We start from the raw sequence: 21,963 nt of genomic DNA, 5'->3' as shown, positions 1-21,963 counted from the left end.
CACACGCGCCACCCGCCGCAGCTCACGTTTTATCTGTCTGAGCACACGAATAAAGCTCTGTTTTGCAAACAGAGAACACATCTTCACGGGCCCGTGGAACATTTACGAAAGCAGTGCTTTTGTGTTTGCCCTTGGACACGAAGAAAACCTTCACTCAGGAAAAGCAAACACTTCACAGCCCGCGTCCTCTCACGGTAAGGCTGTTAAATCACAAATAACAGAGATTAAAAATGTTCTGCCTACAAAGCAAGGAAGCGGTTCTTAATAAAGAGAAAGCCAGAACACAAAAGCGACCAAGAATGCGATGAAAAGGACCGTATTTCGCAGTAAGATCTACGTCACAGCTAACGCTGCCACCGGAGGAAAATCTGTAACTTCTAAAATGCTTGGAGAAGAGAGCCTTTAGATTGAGCGTGACTCTTAATTACGCTTTTAAGAAAAGCGAATCATCAGGAAGAGGGAAAAGCCCAAGTCGGGGACGTCGAAAACAAAAATAGTGAAATGGTTGTTTTCGGCGAAGAAAGTAAATATATACTAAATAAAGCAGATAAATCTCTCACGAGAGCAGAGGGGAGAAAGGCGGAACTCAGAGCTGGGGCGTGAAACAAAGCGCTCCCAGAGACGGAGACGTACACTCACTGGAAGTAACTGTCGCTCCCAAGTGGCAACATAATTGAAACCCTTGAGGATTAAAGAGCAATGAATAAATTACCTCCAAAGAGGCAGCACATTTATTTAGAACAAATTACCATAAAACGGACTTTTAAAAAGAGATTAGAGGTCCCCTCTAGCGCAGGGACCAGCCCGGACGGTCTCACAACTCTGCTGGTGTCGAGCCTCCGGGAGAAGCGGGCCGGTGGGGGCGCTGGCCGGGCGAGCGGGCTCCCTGCGCAGACGTGGGGGCGGCGGCCTCCCTTCCGAGCGGAGGTTCCCTCGCCGCCCAGACCAGCCATGGGGGGGGCTCCACTGGCGCAGACGGGACTCTCCGGGTTGGACGGGGGCAGGATGCTCCCGTGAGCGGGTGTCCACCCGTGGGTGTAGACGGCATGCCATCCTTGGCTAGTTAACAGTTGCAGAAATCGGTATCCTGATAATGGGTCGTTCTGCATATGTGCCGTGTCAGTGTGGAAGAAATTTCTGGAAGGGTCATCTTGAATTTTCACCGAGACTGCCCTTTTCGACTCCCTAGAGCCTGTATCCACTCACCCTTCCCGCGCGGGGACTCCGCCTGAAGGGCCCACGAGGCGCATCACACGCCAGCCGCATAAGAGGCGAGTACCAGCCCCGTAGCGTGGATTTGCGATTCTGTGACCACAACTGAGTCGGCATCGGTCAGAGTCTCAGGATTCCTTTTTTCCAGAACTGCTTCTACACTCCTTTCCTTCTGTCCTCACGACCCCCAGGACTCACCGACGCCGGGACGGAACCCGCCCTCGGGGACGGTTGGGCGGCACCTGTTTTCTCCAGATCATCATTTAAAGATGATTTCGGATTTCGTTTTGCTGTGCAAGATATTTTTATCTTAACTCATTTCTTCATCGAAATAACTTCTGACGACATCGTCACAATCAAGCTCATGAACGTTCCCATCGGCCCCAAGAGCCCCTGTGCCCTCGGTCCTCCTCCGGTCCCCACAGCCTGCTGGCCCCGTGGTCCCAGACCGGCGCACGTCCTGTGCTCCTCCCTCCCTCCCTCCTTCTCTCCCTCCTCCTTCCCGTCTCTCCCTCCTTCCCTCCCTCCCTTCCTTCCTCCCCTCCAGCCTGGCTTCTTCCCCTCACCACCATCATCCTGGTATTTGTCCGGGCCACTGTGCGCACTCTCGGCTCATTCCTTCTGATTTCTGAGGACTGTTTCATCGTGTGGCGGAACCACGGTTTAAACACAGTCCCATAACGATGGGAATCTGCACCGCGTTGTTTTTGTGAAACACGACGATGCGGCGCCACGTCTGAGCGCCGCACACACGTCTGCCCCTCCTCCCGGACGCGGGCTCGGAGCAGAGTGGCTGGACGGCGTGCAGGGGCCGGAGCGTTTTCAGAAGCCCCAGGCGGCTCTCCCGAGAAGCCGCGCCGGCTGCGTGCCCGTGGGGGCGTGGGGGGCTCGTGTGCGCCCCCAGCGTGGTCTAGCCTCACCGTGCTTCAGTCTGCGCCTCCCTCGTGCCGGCTGGTCCTGGGCACGTTCTCACGTGCTCATCCTCACGTCTTCTTGGCCTGCTTTCCTCTGTAATTTTTTTCTAACTTTATTAGTGTTTACTTATTTTTGGGAGGGGAGAAGGGACAGAGAGCAAGCGGGACACAGAATCTGAAGCAGCTCCAGGCTCCGAGCTGTCAGCACAGAGCCCGACGCGGGGCTCGAACACACGGGCTGTGAGATCATGACCTGAGCTGAAGCCGGAGGCTTAACCGACTGAGCCTCCCAGGCGCCCGGCCTGTTTTTATTTGTTCTGCCTTCTTCCTCCTTAGTCATAAGTGTCCCTCGTATGTTCTAGACACAAACCCTTTATCAACTGGTTCAGAAATATTTTCTTCCCATCTTTACTTGGCCTTTTCACCCTCTTGATATCATCTCTCAAAGAGACGTTTTTCTTGTTGAGAAGTCCAACCCATTCGCTCTGATCCGGCTCAGGCCGCTGGTGTTCCCGCCAAGCCTGCACCCAAAGTCACAGAGATTTTGTCCTGGCTTTTCTTCTGTAAGCTTTAGGCTTTTTCTTTATTTCCATGACATGTTTTGAGCGGATTTTCGCACAGGATGCACCACGTAGATCCAAGTTCATGTTTGTGGCGGGTGGACGGGCCAGTCCTTCCCCACCAAAGTGCCTCTGTGCCTGCTCGACACCCTGTGTCCGTAAATGCATGGATTTATCGAGTCTCTCTTCTGTTCGCGAGGCTGTTTTCTCACCTCTGCTAGCGTCAGGCCTCCGACTTCCTCGCTTTGTAACACTGTTTCGGAGCGTTAGCGTCCTGGGCATCTCCACGTGGAGATCAGAACCAGCTCTGTAGTTCCCAGAAGCGCTCTGCGTCCAGAGAGCAGTCCCGAGTCGCGTGACCGCACGCCCCGCGCAGCTCCCCAAGGGCGCAGGGCTTCCTGGCCTCCTCCCGGCGACGGTTCGCAGTCTGTGGCGTGCACGGCCCCTCACCCTCGCCAGGTCGCCTCCCCGGGTGCCGGGTTTTGATGTTACTGTCGATGCTGCTGCGGTGGCTGCGTTCAGGGTTGCCGGCAGGGCACGTGCTTCGAGAACGCAGATGCAGGACCGACGCCTGCGTGCCCACCGGCTCCGTCACACGCCCGTTGCGGTGGCCGCCTCCCTCAGGCAGCAGGAGCCCGTGCAGACGACCGAGACACGTGAGCGGGGAGCTCCCGGCCTCCTGCCTGGCCGGGATTTCGGCTTCTGGGCTGTCCCGCCGGCCGGAACCTCCAGGCTGGCGGGAGGAGAGGCGGTCGGAGCGTGACCCCGACCTCAGCAGACGCACAGCCCATCCCCCGCTGAGTGTGTCAGCTGCGGCACGCTCGCGGCACACAGGAATCCTTCCTCCCTCCTATCGACAGAGCGTGATGATGACGCAGGCTGACCGGAACCCGGGGCAAGTGCCAGGAGGGGCCCGGACCCTGTTCTTGTCCCGAACAAGGACCTGCAGCCCAGGTGAGGCCGGCCCGGAAGCCGCAGAAGCCGCGCTCTGGCTGCCTGCAGGCCGGTGCCGGCCTCCTCCTCAGGCTCACGGGGACAGCGCCCAAAGTCGTGGGGACTCTTTACAGACCCTCCCTGCAGACCCTGGGACCCGAGACCCCCAAGGGGCGCGGCCTCTGCGTCTGTGTTAGGATTCTCCTCCGATTCGAGGGACTTCGGGGAAGTTCCCACCTGCAGGGTCACCATCCAGCCCTCTGCCGTTGAGCAGCTCCAGGCTCCCGTCCTGGGGACACTCTGTCCATCAAAGGCCTCTCTCTACGAACTCCCAGACAGGCTCACTGAAATGAGCCAAAGTGTCCTACGGGCTCCGCAGGGGGAGCGTCCCCAAGGGTCAAGAAGGACTCAGCCTCCGCTGGAGGCTGTGCGCCCCCGCCCGGAGCTCCCGTGTGGGCTGGCTGAGGGACAGCGGGTGGACCCAGATCACACGCACGCAGCACGACAGGAACCGACGCGCTGGCCCACGCGCTGGCGAGTGCTGAGGAAGAAGAGGGTGAGGGGCACCTGGGGGGCTCCATTGGCTGAGCATCTGACTTCGGCTCAGGTCAAGATCCCACAGTCGTGGGGTCAAGCCCTGGATTGGGCTCTGCGCTGACAACTCGGAGCCTGGAGCTGCTTCGGATTCTGTCTCCTTCTCTCTCTGCCCCTCCCCTGCTCATGCTGTCTCTCTCTCCCTCAAGAAATAAATTAAAAAAAATTTTTTTTAAATTAGTTTGTGTTCACCTATTTTCTTGGAATAAAAGTAAAAAGTCTCCCCCTAATACGCGGGCACAGGCCTGTTATGACAAGAGGCTGGATTTGTCTAGAGAACCCCGCGCCCGTAAACCCACGCCACAGACAGTCTGCACGGGTTCACTGGGTCACCCCACACAAGGGACAGCTTCTCCAGAGCAACGGCCCTCAGCAGGGTGCATGGGGGCGCCCGCCCCAGGAAGAGTCAGGGAGGCACAGTGAGCAGAATTAGACTCCACGTGACAGCGGTGACGGGAGGAGCACGTCCAAGCGACTCGGAGACTCCACGCTCTAAGTTCCAGGAAGACAGACACAGGGCACGCAGGCCAGGCCCTCACCGGGGGATGTGCAGAAGGAACGGAAACTGACCCCCCAGCAAGTGGGCTGACCCGCGGATCAGACGCTTCCACACAGCCAGCAAACGGGCAGAAGCTGCCAGAAATGCAGCGCGGGAAAACCGAGCAGGAAGATCCCAGAGACGGCGCAGGGGGCCAGGCCGCGGGGGCGGGCGGCATCTCTCGGGAAGACCGGAGCATTTGGGGGGCGGTCGTGTGTGCCAGGTCTGTGCCAACCTTCCACGCGGGGTGAACACGGACCCGCAGACCTCTCGCAGCAGCAGAGCAGCGTGGGTGTGCGGGTCCGGGCGAGGCCCTCGGAGTCCCCAGGGCGGCCGCGCGCTGCCACCACGCCTGCTGAGTGTTCACAGAGAACACGGATCTCAACCCAGAACCTTTTCCCAACTTGACCACCAGCCAACGGCAATGGCAAAACACAGAGGTTTCCGGCAAAGACTGAGCTGACCGTCGACAGACCACCACTGAGGGAACGGCCAAAGGAAGGAGGGAACCCGGCAGACCTGGTGGTCGGTGTAAGCGAGTCTCCACCATGGAGACAAGGGACGGATTCAGAAGATTCAGAAGGCAAAACCCAGACATGGAGCAGGGGCGGCCTGTGGGGCGGGGGGACCCGGGGCAGGGGCCGGGGTCCTGTGGGGCCGCCACCTGCCCGAGGGGAGGCCGCCGGGCCAGGCCTGGTAGGTGGGGCTGGAGCCTGTGCCCCCGAACTGGACCCCCGCAGGCCGGCTCTCAGCGGCACGTCTCCAGCATCAATTCCTGAGCTCAGTGGGCTCCGACCAGCCTGTGGTAGAAGTGGGGGTGCCCCTGGTGCCTTGCACCCCGCCCTGCCCTCAGGGGTCATCCCCAGGTTGCCCGGGGCTGCAGGAGCCCCTCCCGCTGGCCTTGGCCCCTCTGACTGCCCCCACAGTGACTGTGTCACTCCAGGCACCAGCCCAGCCCAAGGCTTGTCCTGCCCAGTCCCCGTCCACACCACCCCTGGCCCGTGGACCCCCAGGGCCCATCTGACGCCGGCAGGCTCCTGGCACTAGTCCCGTCTCATGAAGGAGGGTCACATCAGCCGGCGGGAGCCCACAGGGGCCACCCCACGAGGACGGCAGGCCACACCCACCTCACCGGAGGAACACGGGTGGCGGCCAGGTGGTGACTGCGCCCCCCACGGCGCCTCCATCACAGCCAGCCACCTCCTCCAGGAAGCCTGCGGGCCCAACCAGGCCGTGCCAGATGCTCGTCTCCCAGACGCCCGCACGTCTCCCTCCCTGATGCCAAGCCCTGCCCCACCCTGGGGCCTGGCCCTCATGCCCAGCGCGGCATCCTGACGACCAGGATGGCACAAGCAGCTGGGGGGCTGGAACCCGCAGGAGGAGTAGGGACAGGAGCCTGGAGGACAGAGCACGCAGGGGTGGGGGGATGCGAGGCTCAGGCGCCAGGCCTCCATCCTGCCGGGGGTGGAACTTGGCACGGCCGCTTGCGCCCTGCCGTGCGGGGGCTGCAGGCCCTTCCCAGGGACGAGGCCCCCTCTCCCCCACCAGGGCTCTTGAGAGCCCCAATGCCACCGTGGGCTGGGGTCCCCTGGGGCCAGGCCGGCAGCTCGGGCCCCAGGACCACGGCGGGCCGGGATGGGCTGGGCTGACTTGTGCCGGCGGGAAGGACCAGCCCTCGGAGCAGAAGCCCGACCCCCCCCCCCCCCCCCCCCCCCCCCCCCCCCCCCCCCCCCCCCCCCCCCCCCCCCCCCCCCCCCCGCACTTGAGCCTCATTAACATTCCGCAGGCAGCCTCAGGCACTTAATAACAGCAAACAGGCTGAATGGACGGCTCCGCTTTCAGCAAACGGCAAGAGATGCTTCTACCCAGGCCGACCTGCCCATTAGCATTTGCAGAGAGCCCCCATTTGCATTGCGACAATGGTCCTGCCCCCGAATCCGGAGTTGGGGGGGCACCAGGCATTCGTTGGCACAATTGTCCCTTGTGCCTGCTCCGGGGGGCGGCGGGGGTGCGTCCTGGCGGCTCACCGGCGATGTGGCCAAATTCAGGCCGGAGCGGAATCCCGGCAACATGTGATGGGCCCGTGGTGGCCCGGTGCCCGGTGGGCGCCCCCGCCCAGCCCACCGCCAGCCCTGAGGCGCAGGCAGCAGCCGCAGCCCCCTTTCCGGAACACGTCTGCCCTTCTCCGGGGCTGGGACCAGACGCAGGAGGAAACGTCAGGGGTCGGCCGCCTGAGGACCGCGCACTTGGCGGGCCCGGCGCCCGTCAGCACAAAGGGTCAGGAACAAATACGCCTGTCCCCTCTGCCGCGTCTAAGACAGTGACACTGCCCTCCCGGTGCCGACCGGCCAGCTCGTCCTGGTGGGCGCTGGGAAGGGGTCCAAGGAGTGAGAGGCCACACGGCAGTGACGAAGGAGCAAAGGCACACAGCGTCGAGGACGCCCCCCAGGAACGGGGATCCACACGGACGGGCCGCCTCCTTTCTGCCCGGCACGGGGCGCCAGCCACGCAGCAGGACCAAGGCGGGCTGGCACCCAGCAGCCGAGTCCGCCACAGAGCGGGAGGAAGGGTCCCTCCGGGCGGGGTCTGTGGGGAAAGGGCAGGACGCAGACGGGCGGACACCAGGCCGGCGGGGGCTGAGCGCCCGGGCCTGTCCCTGCGCAGGCTGCTCACCAGGGCTGTCACAGGCGTCCACGGAGAGCTGGTCCGGCCTCCGCTCCTCGGTGGCGGGCTCGCATGTGATCTGCGGGACCGTGAGCGTCTTCTCTCCGGGACTCGCCCCGCCGTCCTTGTCCAGCTTGAACTTTTTCTTCTTTACCTAAAACCACGAGCGGTGAGCCGGTGCCTCCTGGGGTGCCGCCTGCCCCGGGTCCTTAGCCCCTGCTGGGCAGCTGCCAGGGGGAGGGGGCCTGCAGACAGGGGTCCCGTGGCGGGCTCGGCGTGGGCGCTGCACAGCGGCTTGGGCTGGGGGCCAGTGAACAGGAAGCACACAAGGCTGCACAGGGGCTCACGAGGATGAGGGCACGTCCGGCACGTGGTAGGGGCGGTGAGGGGCCAGCCTGGGGCCGGCCGAGGTGATGTGGAGGCGGATATGTGGGAATGGGGGCCACCCTGCTCCCCACACCTGCCTCATCACAACACTCTTGCCCAGAGCCTGCCTGAACCCCCCGAGTCCTCCCCGAGCAAGGGTGCCACCTCCATCCCCACCGGCGCCCACCAGGCCCGGCACAGAAAGCCTGACGTCAGGGCCCTCTCAAGAGCCTCGTTCCCAGCAGCCGGCCAGAACCCGGCCCTTCCTGTTCCTGGGAGCCCCTGTGGGCCACCCACAGCCCTGTGTGGCCCCAAGCCAGGGGGACCCCCAGTTGGTGAAGTCCAGCACAGGTGCCCACTCCCAGCGCCCAGGGTGGCACCAAGGCCTCAATGTGGCGCAGCTGACATCCCAGCCGTGGTGCCCGGGGCCCCCCCACCGCTCCCAGCCCTGCAGGTGGGGGCCGTTACCATGACGGACTTCCTAGGCTTGGGGCTCGGGGACGCCAGGACGTGGCTCCGGGCAGGTTTCCGGACATAGATGTTCCAGGTGGAAGACTTGGGGTTCTCGGCCGCATAACACCTCCACGCCGTCTGGACAGCATAGGGGACAGGCGGTCAGCCGCCAAGCCCACCCGCCCCCACCTCCCAGGCCGACTCCTGCGCCAGGCAGCTCATGGCCTCGTGCAGCGGCCAGCACCTGCGGCTTGGACGTCACAGGAGCCCCGTCTGTGAACCCCAGGGTCCCTGCCGCCGCCCCTCCTGGCCAGGTCCCCCTCCCCCAGATGCAGACACCCATCGACTGCCCCAAGGAGGGGCAGTTCTGGTGAGCGCAGGGGCAGACACTGAGGATGCCGGGGGCCTGTGGGGCATCAGGAAGTGGGTACGGGGGGGCTAGGCCCCACCCAGAAGCCCACATATGGGGTCCTGGTGCTGGCACTGCCTGCAGCTGCAGGGAGGCCCTGGACCCACATTCTAGAGAGATGCCCACGGTGGCCGCCACGTGGAATGACGCAGAGGGGGACACCACTGCACGGGATCCGAGCGGAGGACACAATCTGTCCAGGTGGGCAGCAGGGACGGGGGGGGGGGGGGGGGGGGGGGGGGGGGGGGGGGGGGGGGGGGGGGGGGGGGGGGGGGGGGGGGGGGGGGGGGGGGGGGGGGGGGGGGCGGTGGTAGTTGGCACCGCAGGGCTGGCAGGGTACCGGGAGGCCGTGACACCACCCAGGACGGGGACTGGACAGACCTGGTGGCCCTCCCCTTCCAGGACTCTCAGGGGACGGCCACAGGCCTGGCCCTCTTGACCACGTGCCGCCTCCCTGTCCCACCCTCCCCACAGACCCATGGCGGCCGCCACTCGCTTCCCGCCTCGGGCCCCCGGTCCCGCTGTGGCGGACGGGTCTGCACCCCTCGGGCCAGCACCGAGCCCGGCCCTTGCAGCGGTGCTCAGCCCCCGGCACCAGCGCCGCCAGGAACCTGCCGAGCCCCCCTCCCGCGGCCAGCCTGCCCACAGTGGCCCAGGCTGCTTTTATGGGCCTGATTTATGGTCTCCCCGAAAGGAGAAGCCATGGAGCCATAAAACCAGGCCATTTCCTTCCCGTCCAGGTCCACCGTCCAGGCCCCAGACGATGGGTTCCGGAAGGGTCCGGAAAGGCTTCAGAGGAATGAGGGGGTGCCCCTGGCTGAGCTGTGGCTCCAGGCCGAGCAAAGCCTGATGGCTGCTGTCCCCGCCCGGGGCCCTGCCTGGGGCAGTCGGTGGAGCAGACCAGGGCCCTGGTGTAACCCTAGGACCATCCCTGGGGGGCATGTGGCACCAGGTGTGGCTGCCTGGCTGGACACTGACAGGCCTGCGCCCCAGGACCCCCGACCAGCTGCTCCCCAGGTGAGGCCTGGGCCCCCTCACCCCTGCTCTGCCCCCGGGAAGCGGCCGGCGGCCCTTTGGGACCCTGTTTTCAGCCTGAGTCTCGTTTGTGCTATAAGGACCAGCCATCCTCCGGTGAGTCCGGGGCCTGGGGCCGCAGGGCTGACCGACCGGGGGCCGCTGGCCTCAGAGGTTCTGTCTCCTCCAGCACCCAGGCCTCATCACAGCAGCCTTGGGGTCCCCGTCGGGTCCCGAGGTGCCATGAATCCAGAGTATGGCCGGGCTCTCGGCCCGCCAGGCCTCACCTGCTATTACCCCGGGGTCCCCCGGCTGCGTGGGGGGCGGGGACTCCCAGCAGGCACCTGTGCTGCACCAGCAGGGCCCTGGACCCTTGGGGAATCCCTCCCAGACTCACCCCTGTGCCAAACGAAGAGGGGGACCATGAATGGAGAGCAAAGGGGGGCCCGCTGAAAGCCCACCCCAGACCCGGGACTGGCCAGGGCACATCCCCGTCCCCAGCACCCACTCTCCCACAGGGCCCTCTAGGGAAGGAGACTCCGGCTCCGGTGCCCACCCCGTTGGCACTGCCCGCGTCTCCCGGGAGAAGCAGGTCTGTGCTGGGGCATCGGCTCGTCCGCACTGTGGAGGGACCCTCAGCCACGGGGTCTTGTGAGCTTCGAGGCCCAGAACGGGTCCTGATTCCCAGAGGGGACACAGCCTGCATTCAACCCCCAGGCGTGAGGCCGGACGTAGGGACGGCGGGCACGTCACCTGAATGAGAGAGGCCGCCGCCGGAATCTGCCTGTTGAAGTGCTTCTGCCGCTGCTTCTGCTGGACCTTCAGGGCGAAGCCGGAGCCAAGGATCCCCTGGGGAGGAGCAGAGAGCGTGGCTCGCGTCCACGCAGGCAGCCACTGCCCGGCCCGGCCTGGGGGGCACCGGGCCCGGGGCTCGGGCAGCAGCCATCCTATCCAAGGGGCACTGCGGCCGCCTCCCCAGGACTGGGGAGCCAGGGGCCAGCTCGTCAGGGAGGGAGCTCCCTGTCCACGGAGGGAATCAGTCACACACCCACACGGATGTCCATGTGCTCTATGTGACACACACACGTGCACACAGACCACACACAACCTGCGTACACTTACCCCACACGCACAGCACAGCCAGCGCACCAAATGCACGTGCACACACAGACACATGTATACAAAGTATGTACGCGTGTACGCGTGCCAACACACTCCACATGAGTATGTGACACACACGCCCACACCCTACGTGCACGCACATGACACACACACCCATGTGCTCGTCTGACTTCTGGGAAGGATCCGAGCTGGGCCCAGGCCACAGCGCCAGCGAACCCGCACCCTCGCCAGGCACGTGACAGCTGTGATCCGTGTCTCCCCAAGGCCCCTCGGGCCAAATGCGCCAACCCCCGCCGCCCGTGGGCAGCCCCCGCAGCAGCGGAGGTCAGAGGGCTCCCGGGGCCTCTGTAAGCAGGCCTGCTCCTTGGGACCCTGCCGCCCGGGGCCTGGAGGAGGCGGGGCACCTACCGCTGGGAGCGCGAAGAAGGAGATGGCAAACACGGAGAAGCAGGAGGCGATGGTCTTCCCAACCCACGTCTGGGGCACCTTATCCCCGTAGCCGATGGTGGTGACCGTGACCTACGAGAGGGGCAGGGGTCGGCCATCAGGCCCCGAACTCGGGATGGGTGACCGTCGAGCCTGAGCCCGCCATTCTGCCGACGCAGACACGGAGTTCCGGCCACCATCGCCGGGACGCCCGGGGCTCGGCCGACGCCAGTGTGATGCCCACGCACAGGCGCGGTCTCCCGGGCGTGCACAGGGCCTGCCCCGGACGCACCACCAGGGGGCCCGTCCCACGGGAGGGCCAGGGTCTCACTGCTGCACTGCCTGTCCCATCCCGGAGGGGTCCCGCCACCTGGGCCACCAACGTTGCTGAGCCGTGCCCCCGGGAGGCCGGAAGCTCGCCCGGAGGCTGGTCCTCCACCAGGAGCCCGGACAGGGATGAGGCACCGTTTCCTGACTCCGCCTCAGGCACCAGATGTTCCTGCTGCCCTTCTTCCCAGAGAACCAGACTCGGCTCGAGCCTTCTTCTTGGTGGGGGGCCAACCATCAGCGCGTGCGGCAGGGCCATGGGCGCGGGGCTGCCCCCACCCCACCCCAGGCCTGCATCTGAGGTTTGCCCCCTGGGGCCTCCCTCGTGAGCCTGAATGCGGCTCCTGCCGGAGTCCAGGACCCACTGGGCTGTGCCCGTCACTCAGTTCCGACGTCCCTGGCCCATCTGCCCGGGGTCTGGGGCCTGGGGCTGCCTGTGGGCTTTGCAGGGTCCTGGCCAGGGAACCTGGGGCCTCACATGCGTCTTGTGGGCAAACACGCTCACGCTTGCACGGCGGCATGGTGGCAAGCAAGGCAGCCCAGAGCGCCCACCCGGCCTCCTGCCTTTGAGGTCCGCATGGCCGGCACCTGCCTGCCCTGTGACCGTGCAGGTCTGGCCAGTCCTATCCGGGCAGCCTGGCCTCTGCCCTCCGGAGCCTCCAGTCTAGACCCAGGGAAAGCAGCCCTTGGCAGGACCAGGAAGGTCTGCACGGGGCCTTCACTTGACCCCCCTGCCCCAAGGACACAGCGTGGGGAACGGGGGACACAGAGCCGGCGTGGGAGGGCCTAGGCTGAAAGTAAGGTCCAGTCAGAAAGTGGGGAGGTCCACCATGGCGATTGCCGCCCGTCCCGCGACCCTGGTGGGTGCCTTCCACCCACCACAGGGCTTGGCGGGAGGGGCCCCATGGCCACAGGCAGGCAGGGACGCACATGTGTCCGCTCGGAGCTGCCAGGGACGGAGGCAGGTGCAGCCAGCGGGCCGCAGCGCAGGAAGCCCAGGGACACCGACAAGCGCGTCAGCACACGGCCACCCAGGCAGGCGCCGAGCGTCCGCGGCCTGACCTTGGGCCTCTCATGACGTCACTGTCCCTCATAAGCCCTCATCTCACACTGACGCTGGGCACGTGGTGCTGCCGACTGCCCGGCCCTTTAGAGGGACCAGCAGAGCCCACGGAGGTGAGCACACACCCCACGCAGACGGGACAGCGCACATGCACGCCAGCTCGCCCACGCACCGACATCTCGCATGCGCACTCCAAGCGAGCAAGGGCACGGAAGGAGGGGCCGGTGCCCATGCCAAGCTCGACACACTCAGGCGTTTCCAGACCCACCCGGGCCTCGCACAGGCCTGGCGGGCGGAGCCACGGGCACGCAGGTGTGGGGGCTCCGGGCTGCAGGGCGTCCTCCCTGGAAGGCCTGCGCCCCACATGTGAGGCCTGGGCCCCAGCTGCCTGTGCCAAGGGCTCAGTGCTTGGAGCAAAGGCAGGGCTGCAGAGGGGGGAGGGCATCCGGGACACAGCCTCCAGCCCTCTTTCAGAAAATAAAGTTTTTCATGAAGCTATTTTACTTATAAAAACATAGAACGGCCTATTACCGTTTTAATCAACACAGACACGTTTCCGAACTTCTCTCGTGTTCACCTGCGTGCGGAGGACGGACGTGTGACCTGGTTCCACAGTGACTGTAAGAGTGGAAGGTGGCCCCAACAGCAGCTTGAGCACGGCTGCCAGGCGGGGAGAGGCGGGGAGAGGCAGGGGAGAGGCGGGGAGAGGCAGGGAGAGGCAGGGAGAGGCAGGAGAGAGGCAGGGAGAGGCGGGGGCCGCAGCTAGGCCCTCCCCACTTGGGGACAAGGGGCGACCAGAAAACTCAGGCATCAAGTTCAATATGTAAATGTGACCTTTAAAGTTATAAATATCATTACAAACAAAGTGCAGGCTGGCTGGGAAGTGATGTGGGGGGCAGGGCAGGGGCACCTGGAGGGCCCCCCCCAGGCTGTCTCCCCAAACAGACAGACCGCACCCCATGGGGTGGCCACGTGCGCCATTCCCCGGCCCCGCGCCGTCTGGGGTGCTGAGGCTCCTGGGGCCCCGTGGCAGAGGTCAAGGGTGCCCGGCCAGGCGCCCCAACCCGGGGAGGGCACACGCCTCTCAGGCCCCGGCACAGAACCGCTTTGTCAAGTTAACGATGTCCTTCGGCTCTTGGCGGAAACAGCCCATCCCCACAGAGCTATTTGTTTTTCCTGAATTCAGAGACCTGGGCAGCTGTGGAAGGGTGCTTACGCCCAGTGTCCCACATGCGCTCCGGACTGGGGCACCCCAGGGGCAGACGTGCACGCCCCCGGCCCACAAGTGTGGGGGACAGCGCGGCAGCCACAGCCCTCCGCGTGGCCCCGGGGACAGGCCCGAGTGCGCACACACCCATGGCCGCATGGGGGGCAGGCCCGAGTGCGCACACACCCATGGCCGCATGGGGGGCAGGCCCGAGTGCGCACACACCCATGGCCGCATGGGGGGCAGGCCCGAGTGCGCACACACCCATGGCCGCATGGGGAACAGTCCCGAGTGCGCACACACCCATGGCCGCATGGGGGGCAGGCCCGAGTGGGTGGGGCCAAGCCGACCCAGTCCCCTGCAAGCTGACGCTGGGCGTGTGCCTGCCTCCCATGTGGAGGGACCGGAGGCTGCGGGAAGGTTCCCCTCGCACACTCTTCACCCTGAGAAGCTGGCCCCGGAGGCCCTGTGGCCCCCGTGAGAAGCCAGCCCAGACACCCCGATGGCACCAGGGAGGCGTCTGTGGAAACGACTCTGTGGTCTGCCCTCTCGCCTGCGCATCATTCATTCCCGAGCCCTTCACTGTGGCGGGCCTGGCCCAGACCCTGAGATGGGGGTCAGAAACACGGAGTCCTCGGGGTCCCAGGGGGCCAAAACACACGCACAGAAAGGGGCCACCCTGTGGGGCAGGTGCCGGAGCTGGGGAGCCGGTCAACGGTGGAGCAGGACCAGAAGGGCTGAGGAGTGTGACTGGGGTGTGGCAGCCATGGTCACTGTAGTGTGAGTTAGCTGGCTATGGGTCCGTCAAAAGCATCTGGCTGTGGGGACCCAGAGCCCAGGGCTGAGGACAGGCCCCCACGACCCACAGCCAGCCTCCGCTGCCTCCTTGCCGGGTGCCTGGGGTCCAGGCTTCCTGTGTCCTCACTGACTGGACCCCCACAATTTGTGGGCAAAGCACTGGACACCGAGTTTACAGATGGGCTTGGAGAGGCTGGTGACCTGCACCAGGCCACACACGTGGTCAGCGGTGCCACTAGGATGCGGCTCCACGTGTGGCTCCGCTCCCGCTGCTGACCACAGCCTCCTAGCTGAGGCCAACCACACGTCTCTCCCCGGGGCTGAAACTGGAAAGCTCCTACCCTCACTGACATGAGCTGAACCCCCACCCCCAGAAGAAATCAGTCCCTCGCGCCCCCCTCACCGGGGCTGCCAAGTCCCGTGAGAGACCCTCCCTAGGTACTGGCCAGCGTGCAGTAAGCGCAAGAAGACACACTCACCCTGTGTACTCCTGCGCATCCCACAAAACCCGCGGACAGGGCCTTCCCTTGGGAAGGCTCCCAGAGCCCCAGCGCTCCTACCCCGACCTGATGGGCTAACGGGCACAAGACCGCGCCCGGGGTCCTGCGGACCTTGCTTCTCAGCCGTGTGGCACCCTCAGGCTTTGCCGAGACGAGGCCTGGAAGGGGTGGGGTCTGAGTGCTGGGCTGGGGGCCTGGCCTGCCACCCCGCCCCAGGGACTCGATTTCTCCAGCTTTAGACGAGGTGCGCGTGGACGTCTGGGGAGGGGGAGGGGGGGAAGCTGTCCTCACGCAGGCCCTGACTCAGCCCCGGGCCCCAGTGAGCGCACGCCGCCAGGCTGCAGGGCAGCCCCGGAGGCCAGACCTCTCTGGAGCCACCAGCTGCTGAGAGTGAGAGGGAGTCAGGCTGAAACGCAGGGACAGGCTTCCAGCGTTTTTGCGCTAAGTTCTAAATTTAGATGCGGCGGTAAACAGAGCCCAGCGGTCTCCCGATTTTAGAGACCCCCGGGTGCCAAACAGAGGAGCCCGTGTTTGCAAAAACGGCTTTTCCCTCCACTTAAACTTTAACACAAACAAACGCATTTTGTTCCAAAGGCACAGAAAAAGGTCTTAAATCCTCCCCAAACACCTCAGCGGCCAGGCACGGGGCGCCACACTTGGAACGGGGAGCTCTCACTCCAGGGCAGGGCGTCCCCACCGGGGCGGGGGCTCAGGGGGAGACACCGGCCTTCGGGCCGGCCCCCTCGCTGGACGGACTAGGGCCTGAGGCCGGGGGAGGCGGGGGGCCTTTTCGGGAAGTCTGGCGGCGCACGGCTGTGGAGTGGCGTCCCCCCAACTTCCGCGTCCGCCCAGAACACGGCCTTTGTCCAGAATGGCGTTAAGAATTCGAGGCGAGATCATCCTGCTTCGTTCATCTGAGCAGGTCCCAAACCAATACAAGCGTCCTTATGAGAGACAGAAGATGTGGCCTCAAACGCGGGGACCCCCAAAACCCCGGAAACCGGCACGGGCAGGAAGGACCCTCCCTGGGAGCCTCCACGGTGGGCATGGCCCTGCCCAGGCTTTGATCTCGGACTTCTGGTCTCTGGACTGCGGGGTGGACACATCTGTCTTGAGTGCCCGGGTCTGTGGGACTGAGTTACAGCCGCCCCAGGAGCCCAGTACACCCACGGGCCTCGGTGCCACGGACGGAACCACGGGCTCGTCCACTTGTATGATGGACACCGCCAGACCTACGTGCCGAGGACACACCAGGCCCAGATGCCCCCTGGCGGGGTCTGGCCCGTGACTCTGAGAAGCTGCTCTGGCTTCTGGCCAGGCCCCAGCCCATACCATGGGGTGAGGGGCGTGAGGACCAGGCAACCCCGTGCAGGGACCAGGACCAGCCTGGCTGGGAGCCTTCGCCAACCCCCGGGGTGTCCCCCGGTGGCACCCCCTCCTCCGTCTGCCCCAGACAGGGAGCCTCGGGACAGGCCTGGCACCCCCCTCCCGGGAGAAGTGAGCGGAGCCAGGACTGGGGAGCGGGTCGGGAGCAACCGCCGGGCGCAGTCGCAAACCGCCAAACTGGCTTCAAAGCCCCAATCAGGGCCGGCCCCGTCTTGCTTTGCCTGAGCTCTGTTTGTCCGCGTCGCGCCAGGAACACAGCCCATAACTCAAATGTCGGGCCGCTCCCGCCCGGACAGCTGCAGGGGCGGCCTCGCCATGAATAGGAGCCGTTTGCCCCGGCGCCCCGGGGGGCGGGGGGCCCGGGGCGGCCCAGAGGCGCGGGGCCCGGCGGGAACAATGGCCAGGCCAGGGCCCGCGGTGGCCCAGGCTGGGGCTGCAGCTGACGGCGAGGGCTGGGGCACCGGTGCCAAGCTGGGCACAAAGGGGCCGTTTTCCCGGCCGGCGGGCGGATGTTTGCACAGGTGTGGGAGTGGGGGCACTGCTCTGCCGAGGGCGGGGGGCAGGGGGGCAGCCTCGGCGGCCCGCGGCTCCTGGAGCGGCCCCGGGAAGGCGGGGAGGCGGGTGCCAAGGCTGGGCACCGCTTATCAGCCAGGCCTCGGGCGCTCACCCACACACTTCCTCCGGGTTCTGGGTAGCCTGTCCCCATACAGGGCTCAGCACCAGGACCTGGCCACCCGCCCCCCCCCGACCTGTCAGGGCCTGCCGCTCCTGGGCCCAGAGGGGCACAGGCACACAGGAGGGCGGGCAGATAGGCAGACAGAGGCCAGAACCTGGGCCTTCCCCTGCCCTGTGTTGGGTCCCTTGAGCAGCCTGGCATGCTGGAAGCTTCCAGAAAACACGCAGACTCGCCAACGCCAGGAGCCCTCCCTGTGGGCCTGGCCTCACAGGCACGGAACACGGACACGGCAGGGGCACGTGTGCCCCCGAGGGAGTGCAGGGAGGCTTCCTGCCCTTCCTGGACGAACTGGGTGGGCCTCCTTCTAGAGGAGGGTGGGGAGCCCCAGGAGAGAGCAAGGCCCACTTCTTCCAGAAGGACAAGCCCGGGGACAGACATGGCTAGGGCCTTGCCCGGTGCTGGCCCCGAGGCGTCACCACACTCCATGCGGGCCAGGACTGTCTCCGCAGCCGCCCCCCTACCCGAGTCAGCCTGGACGCTGGCCGGCCCACCCTAGCTCCAGGAGGCTCCCGGGCCCACACAGCCTGCAGTGTGGGCCTGTGTCCATGCCGTCCCGGACCCTACTCCTGGCTCTGTAGTGGCCCTCCCAGGGTACCAGCAGGCCACACCCAGAGCACTTTGAAGGAGGGAGTACCGTACCCCACGGAAAGGTGGGGGTGTGGGGGCCCTGCTAGGGCCCACGCCCGTCTCCCCCCACAGCAAGTGTCCACCCCAGGCCGCCTCGGGCCTGTGCCTGCTCTTCCCAGGCCGGTCCCAATCCACCTGCAGCCAGGGCCTGGACCTTCCTCCCCGGGAAGCCCACGCAGGGTGGAGGACGTGGGGGCTGTAAGGGGCACCCCTCGTGCCCTGAGCAGCTTCTCCACAGGCCACACGGTGAGGACGTGACCAGGACTCAGGGTGCACGTGGTGGTCGAGGCCTCACCTGGCTGTCCATGGCAGTGCCTGGTCCTCAGCGGAAGGTCCCCCTGCCTGCCCTCCTGTGGGTCCCCCGCCTTACATCCGCCTCTTCTGCCAACTCGCAGCTCTTGGCCCCCTGAGCCCACATCAGGCCACGGTGGAGCTGGGGCGCCGGGGAGCCGTCCCCACAGCCAGGAGGGCCTGCGGTCCCAGGGGCAGCCCTCACCTCTCTGGACAGGGCCCAGCTATGGCACCTGCAGGACTGACGCCTGCCCCCCCCCCCCCCCCGCCCCCCCCCCCGCCAGGGTGAAGGGCAGCAGAGGCTCCGGCCTGGCAGCCCCCGTACGGGCCCTGAGATGAAGGGTTGACCGTGGGTGCCCCCGTGCTGCCAGCCCCCGCCGCAAGCCTTCCCACAGACACCCTTCCCTTCGCACAGGAGCCTGTGGCCGAGCCCGTAGGCTGGAGAACCCGGCGCCCCCAGCCTCGAGGTGGCATCCTGCCCCCCCACTGCCCGGGGCGCTGCCTCCACTCACCACCCCCCACCACAGGGCGTCCGCATAGCTGCCGAACTCCACTTGGCCTGAGTCGTTCACGGCGTCCTTCTCAGCCAGGTACACGAAGTAGGAGGAGAAGATGAGGCCCAGGAAGCCGATGTACAAGGTGGTGATGAGCTCCTGGGGGCAGAGCGGGCAGAGGGTGCGGGTCGGCGGGGCACTCGCCGTGGCCCGGGCTCTGTGACCTTCCCGATAGACGGCACCGGCTAGGGGCCTGCCTGGTGCCAGCTCGCCTCTCCCAGACAGTTCCACAAGGGTCCTGCATGATCCACACGCCCACTCTGGACCCGTCACTGCCCATCTCCCCAGTGGCCCGCATCAGGCCTAGGCCGTTGCCTGGACACAGGCCGGCTGGTGGGCTGCAGGCTCTGCCCCTGAGACCCGGGGTGATGCGCCCCATCTTTGAGGGGCTGTTCCCGTCTCCGCTACTAGGTGTCTGAGCTCCTCCGAGCCTCTCTCCCCAGCTCATCCCCAGCCTCTCATACCAGCGGGAAGGAATGCGGGCACCCAGGATGTGGGCACATAGCCAGGGGCCGCTGAGATTCGGCCCCGCACCCTGCCCCCCACCTGGGGCCTATGTGCACGCACCTGCCGGTGGATGAAGACCACGGAGCCCAGCAGCCTCCAGGTGCCCCCCTGGCGATCGACATGCAGCATCCTCAGGATCTGGAGGAAGCGGATGCCCCTGCGGGGGAGACACCTCTGTGCCCCTGCCCTCGGCTCAGCCCCGCGCGGCCCCTCTCAGCCCGGCTCTGCGCCTGCCCGCTCCCCACCAGGCAAGCTGCCCTGCCCCTCCTCAAGCACAGGGTCAGGGCTAGGGGGCGGGGGGGCACCATGCCAGACTCCAGGTGGACCTGCCCATCTCCAAATTCCTTTGGTCCCCAGCCCACCTTCTGGGGGAGGCCCTGGGATCTCCCTGGTTTACAGATGGGCAAACTGAGGTCCCCAGATGGTGAGGTCACAGCCCCAGTCCCAGAGGTGCCCTTGTTGGGTCTCAAACCCGGGCGGCCTACCTCTGCATGGGGTCTGAGCACGGGCCCACCCGGCACCCTGCCCCACAGCCCTTGCGCCCCCAGCCCGGAGAGCCTGTGGCCCAGGAGTACCTGATGGCCGAGGTGGCAAAGACCTGCCCTTTGGAGCCCACGCAGAGGACGACCATGGAGGCCAGGACCACGATGAGGTCTGGGGGGAGGGGCAGCGTGTCAGCAGCCAGATGCTGGCTCAGGGGAAGGAGCCTGGCAGTCGGGAGGCCAGGGCCACTGGGACGGGGAGATGGGCCCTCTGTCTAGGCCCACTCGAGCCCTCCCGGCCCCGCTGCCAGGGTGCTGGGCCAGCGGACACCTGTGCTGTGCTGAGCACGACCAAGCCCCTGCCCTTCGGGTGGCATCAGGAGCCGCCTCCTACGCGGCAAGGCTCAGTGGGGCTCTGCTGGTGCTCCTGACGGGGCCGCCCTGCCGGATCCCCCTCTGGGGGGCGCTGCCCAGCCCTCGCCTGGCAGCCTCGGGGCAGAGCTCCCCCGGGGCAGGCATGACTCACCAATGATGGAGATGGGCTTCCGGGCGAAGCGCAGCCTCCCCCAGATGCCCACGTACTTGCTGCGGCAGCCGGCCGACCAGAGGCGGACCACGTACTCCGTGCCGAAGAACACCACCAGCACGATCTCCTGGGGGGCAGAGGGGGGTGAGCGGGGCCTCCACTCAGAGACATCACGTGCAGGCGCCCACCTGGCCAGGCCCACCACCAGCACACACCCCTCGCTCCTCCCTCGGGTCCTCGCCCGGCCCTGAGACACGGATCTCCCGGGCCCCGTGTCGTGTGAGCCACTGAGCCCCCAAGCTTGGGCCGCACACCCTATCTGGGTGTCAGAGAACATCCATCCTCCTAAGATGGCCCCTCTTTCACCTCACAGCCATCCTTCCATCAAGGACACAGTATCCAGGGACACTGGGGAGCCTCCACTGGGGCCCGAGTGCAGGAGCACGCCAGGGCAGGGGAGGGGAGGAGGCGGCGGAGGACTTCGCTGGAAGCACCGCTCAGGGCTCCCGCCTCGGCCAGGGCTCAGTCTGCGGTCAGGGCACCTCGAGCAGGGGACCCCAGGACGCCCGGGGCCAACATCCAGGCCACAGAGGACGGGTGGGCAGCAGACATAGAGACGGGCACGTGGGGGGACAAACGACGGTATACAAACCAAGCTCAAAGGGAAACAAACCAGACAGCCCAGCGGGATGGACAGACCCCCGAGGAGCAGGCGGGAAACCCCCACAGATCGAGAACTAGCGAGACCCAACCAGTGACCCAAACTCTCCCAAAGGAGAGAAGCCGCGGACCCGAAGGTGTTGCTGGTGAATTCGGCCAGACGTCTGGAGAAGAACTGACCCCCATCCTTCTTAGATTTTTTCCAAAAAACTGAAGAAGGGGAACACTTCCTAGCCCGTTCTCTGAGGGCAGCATGCCCCTCTCGGCAAAGCCAGGCGAAGACGCCGTCAGGAAAGAGCCCAGGGTGAGCCCTGCTGCAGAAACGCCCAGAACGACACCAGCAAGCCGGCCCATCGGCGTTTCAGAGGCCACACGGGCGGAAGGACGGCTCAGCAGGCGGCGATCGGTCAGTTACAGCGCATCGCGTTAACAGGAAGGGGGTAAAAACGCACGAGCTGAGTCGATGCGACCAAAGCACATGACGAAACTGCACACCTTGGGTGTGGAGACCGGTGGGCGAGGGGGACAAGGAGATGCTGCAGGCCCTGAGCCGCACCTGACAACCCCACGTCCACGGAGCTTTCCCTTCCCGGCGCTCCATGCCGCGCTCACTGGTCCAGTTGGAGCCATGGCTCGATCCAGACAGGAGGCGTCCCGATCGGAAAGACCTAAGACGATTTCTGCTCACGGATGACGTGAACTTACGCGCAGAAAACTCCGAAGGTTACGCGCGCACACACACAACACAACACATCTGCTAGATCTTTCTAGAACTCGGCAAGGCAGGTACGGAGTCGGCGGGCGCAAAGCAAGTGCGTTTCTGTGTCACCTGAATCGTTTCCACCAACTGTGGACGCTCTTTAAAGGAAACAATGAAAACAATTCCATTTTCAGTCGCCGCAAAAAGAACGAAGTGCCTGAGTTAGCGGAGGAGGAAGAGCCGGGCTCGACGGAAACGGAAGTACCGGACCGGAAAACGGAAGTGCCGGGACACGGAAGTGCCGTACCGGAAAGCGGAAGTGCCGTGCCAGGACACGGACGCAGGGGCGGCGCGGCCCCGCCCCGGGCCGCGGGAAGCCCCAGCCCGAGCGTGA

General features: G+C 65.6%; 1 protein-coding gene across 1 annotated transcript in view; it reads right to left on the bottom strand.

The window, feature by feature from the left end:
* The window catches only part of KCNQ1 (potassium voltage-gated channel subfamily Q member 1), a 287,385-nt gene that overhangs the window by 186,135 nt on the left and 79,287 nt on the right, over positions 1-21,963 (bottom strand). Inside the window, exons 8-15 of the mRNA XM_029957250.1 lie at positions 20,210-20,336; positions 19,777-19,855; positions 19,262-19,358; positions 18,653-18,793; positions 11,188-11,298; positions 10,411-10,506; positions 8,250-8,372; positions 7,425-7,569 (exon numbers count right to left, since the gene is read on the bottom strand). Coding sequence (XP_029813110.1) covers positions 7,425-7,569; positions 8,250-8,372; positions 10,411-10,506; positions 11,188-11,298; positions 18,653-18,793; positions 19,262-19,358; positions 19,777-19,855; positions 20,210-20,336 — 919 coding nt within the window. The remainder of the gene's footprint in view (positions 1-7,424; positions 7,570-8,249; positions 8,373-10,410; positions 10,507-11,187; positions 11,299-18,652; positions 18,794-19,261; positions 19,359-19,776; positions 19,856-20,209; positions 20,337-21,963) is intronic.

Source organism: Suricata suricatta, chromosome 11, assembly GCF_006229205.1.
Source record: "Suricata suricatta isolate VVHF042 chromosome 11, meerkat_22Aug2017_6uvM2_HiC, whole genome shotgun sequence".
NCBI classification, from domain to species: domain Eukaryota; kingdom Metazoa; phylum Chordata; class Mammalia; order Carnivora; family Herpestidae; genus Suricata; species Suricata suricatta.
Note: the sequence above shows the minus strand (reverse complement) of the source record. Positions and strands in the feature narration are given on the sequence as shown.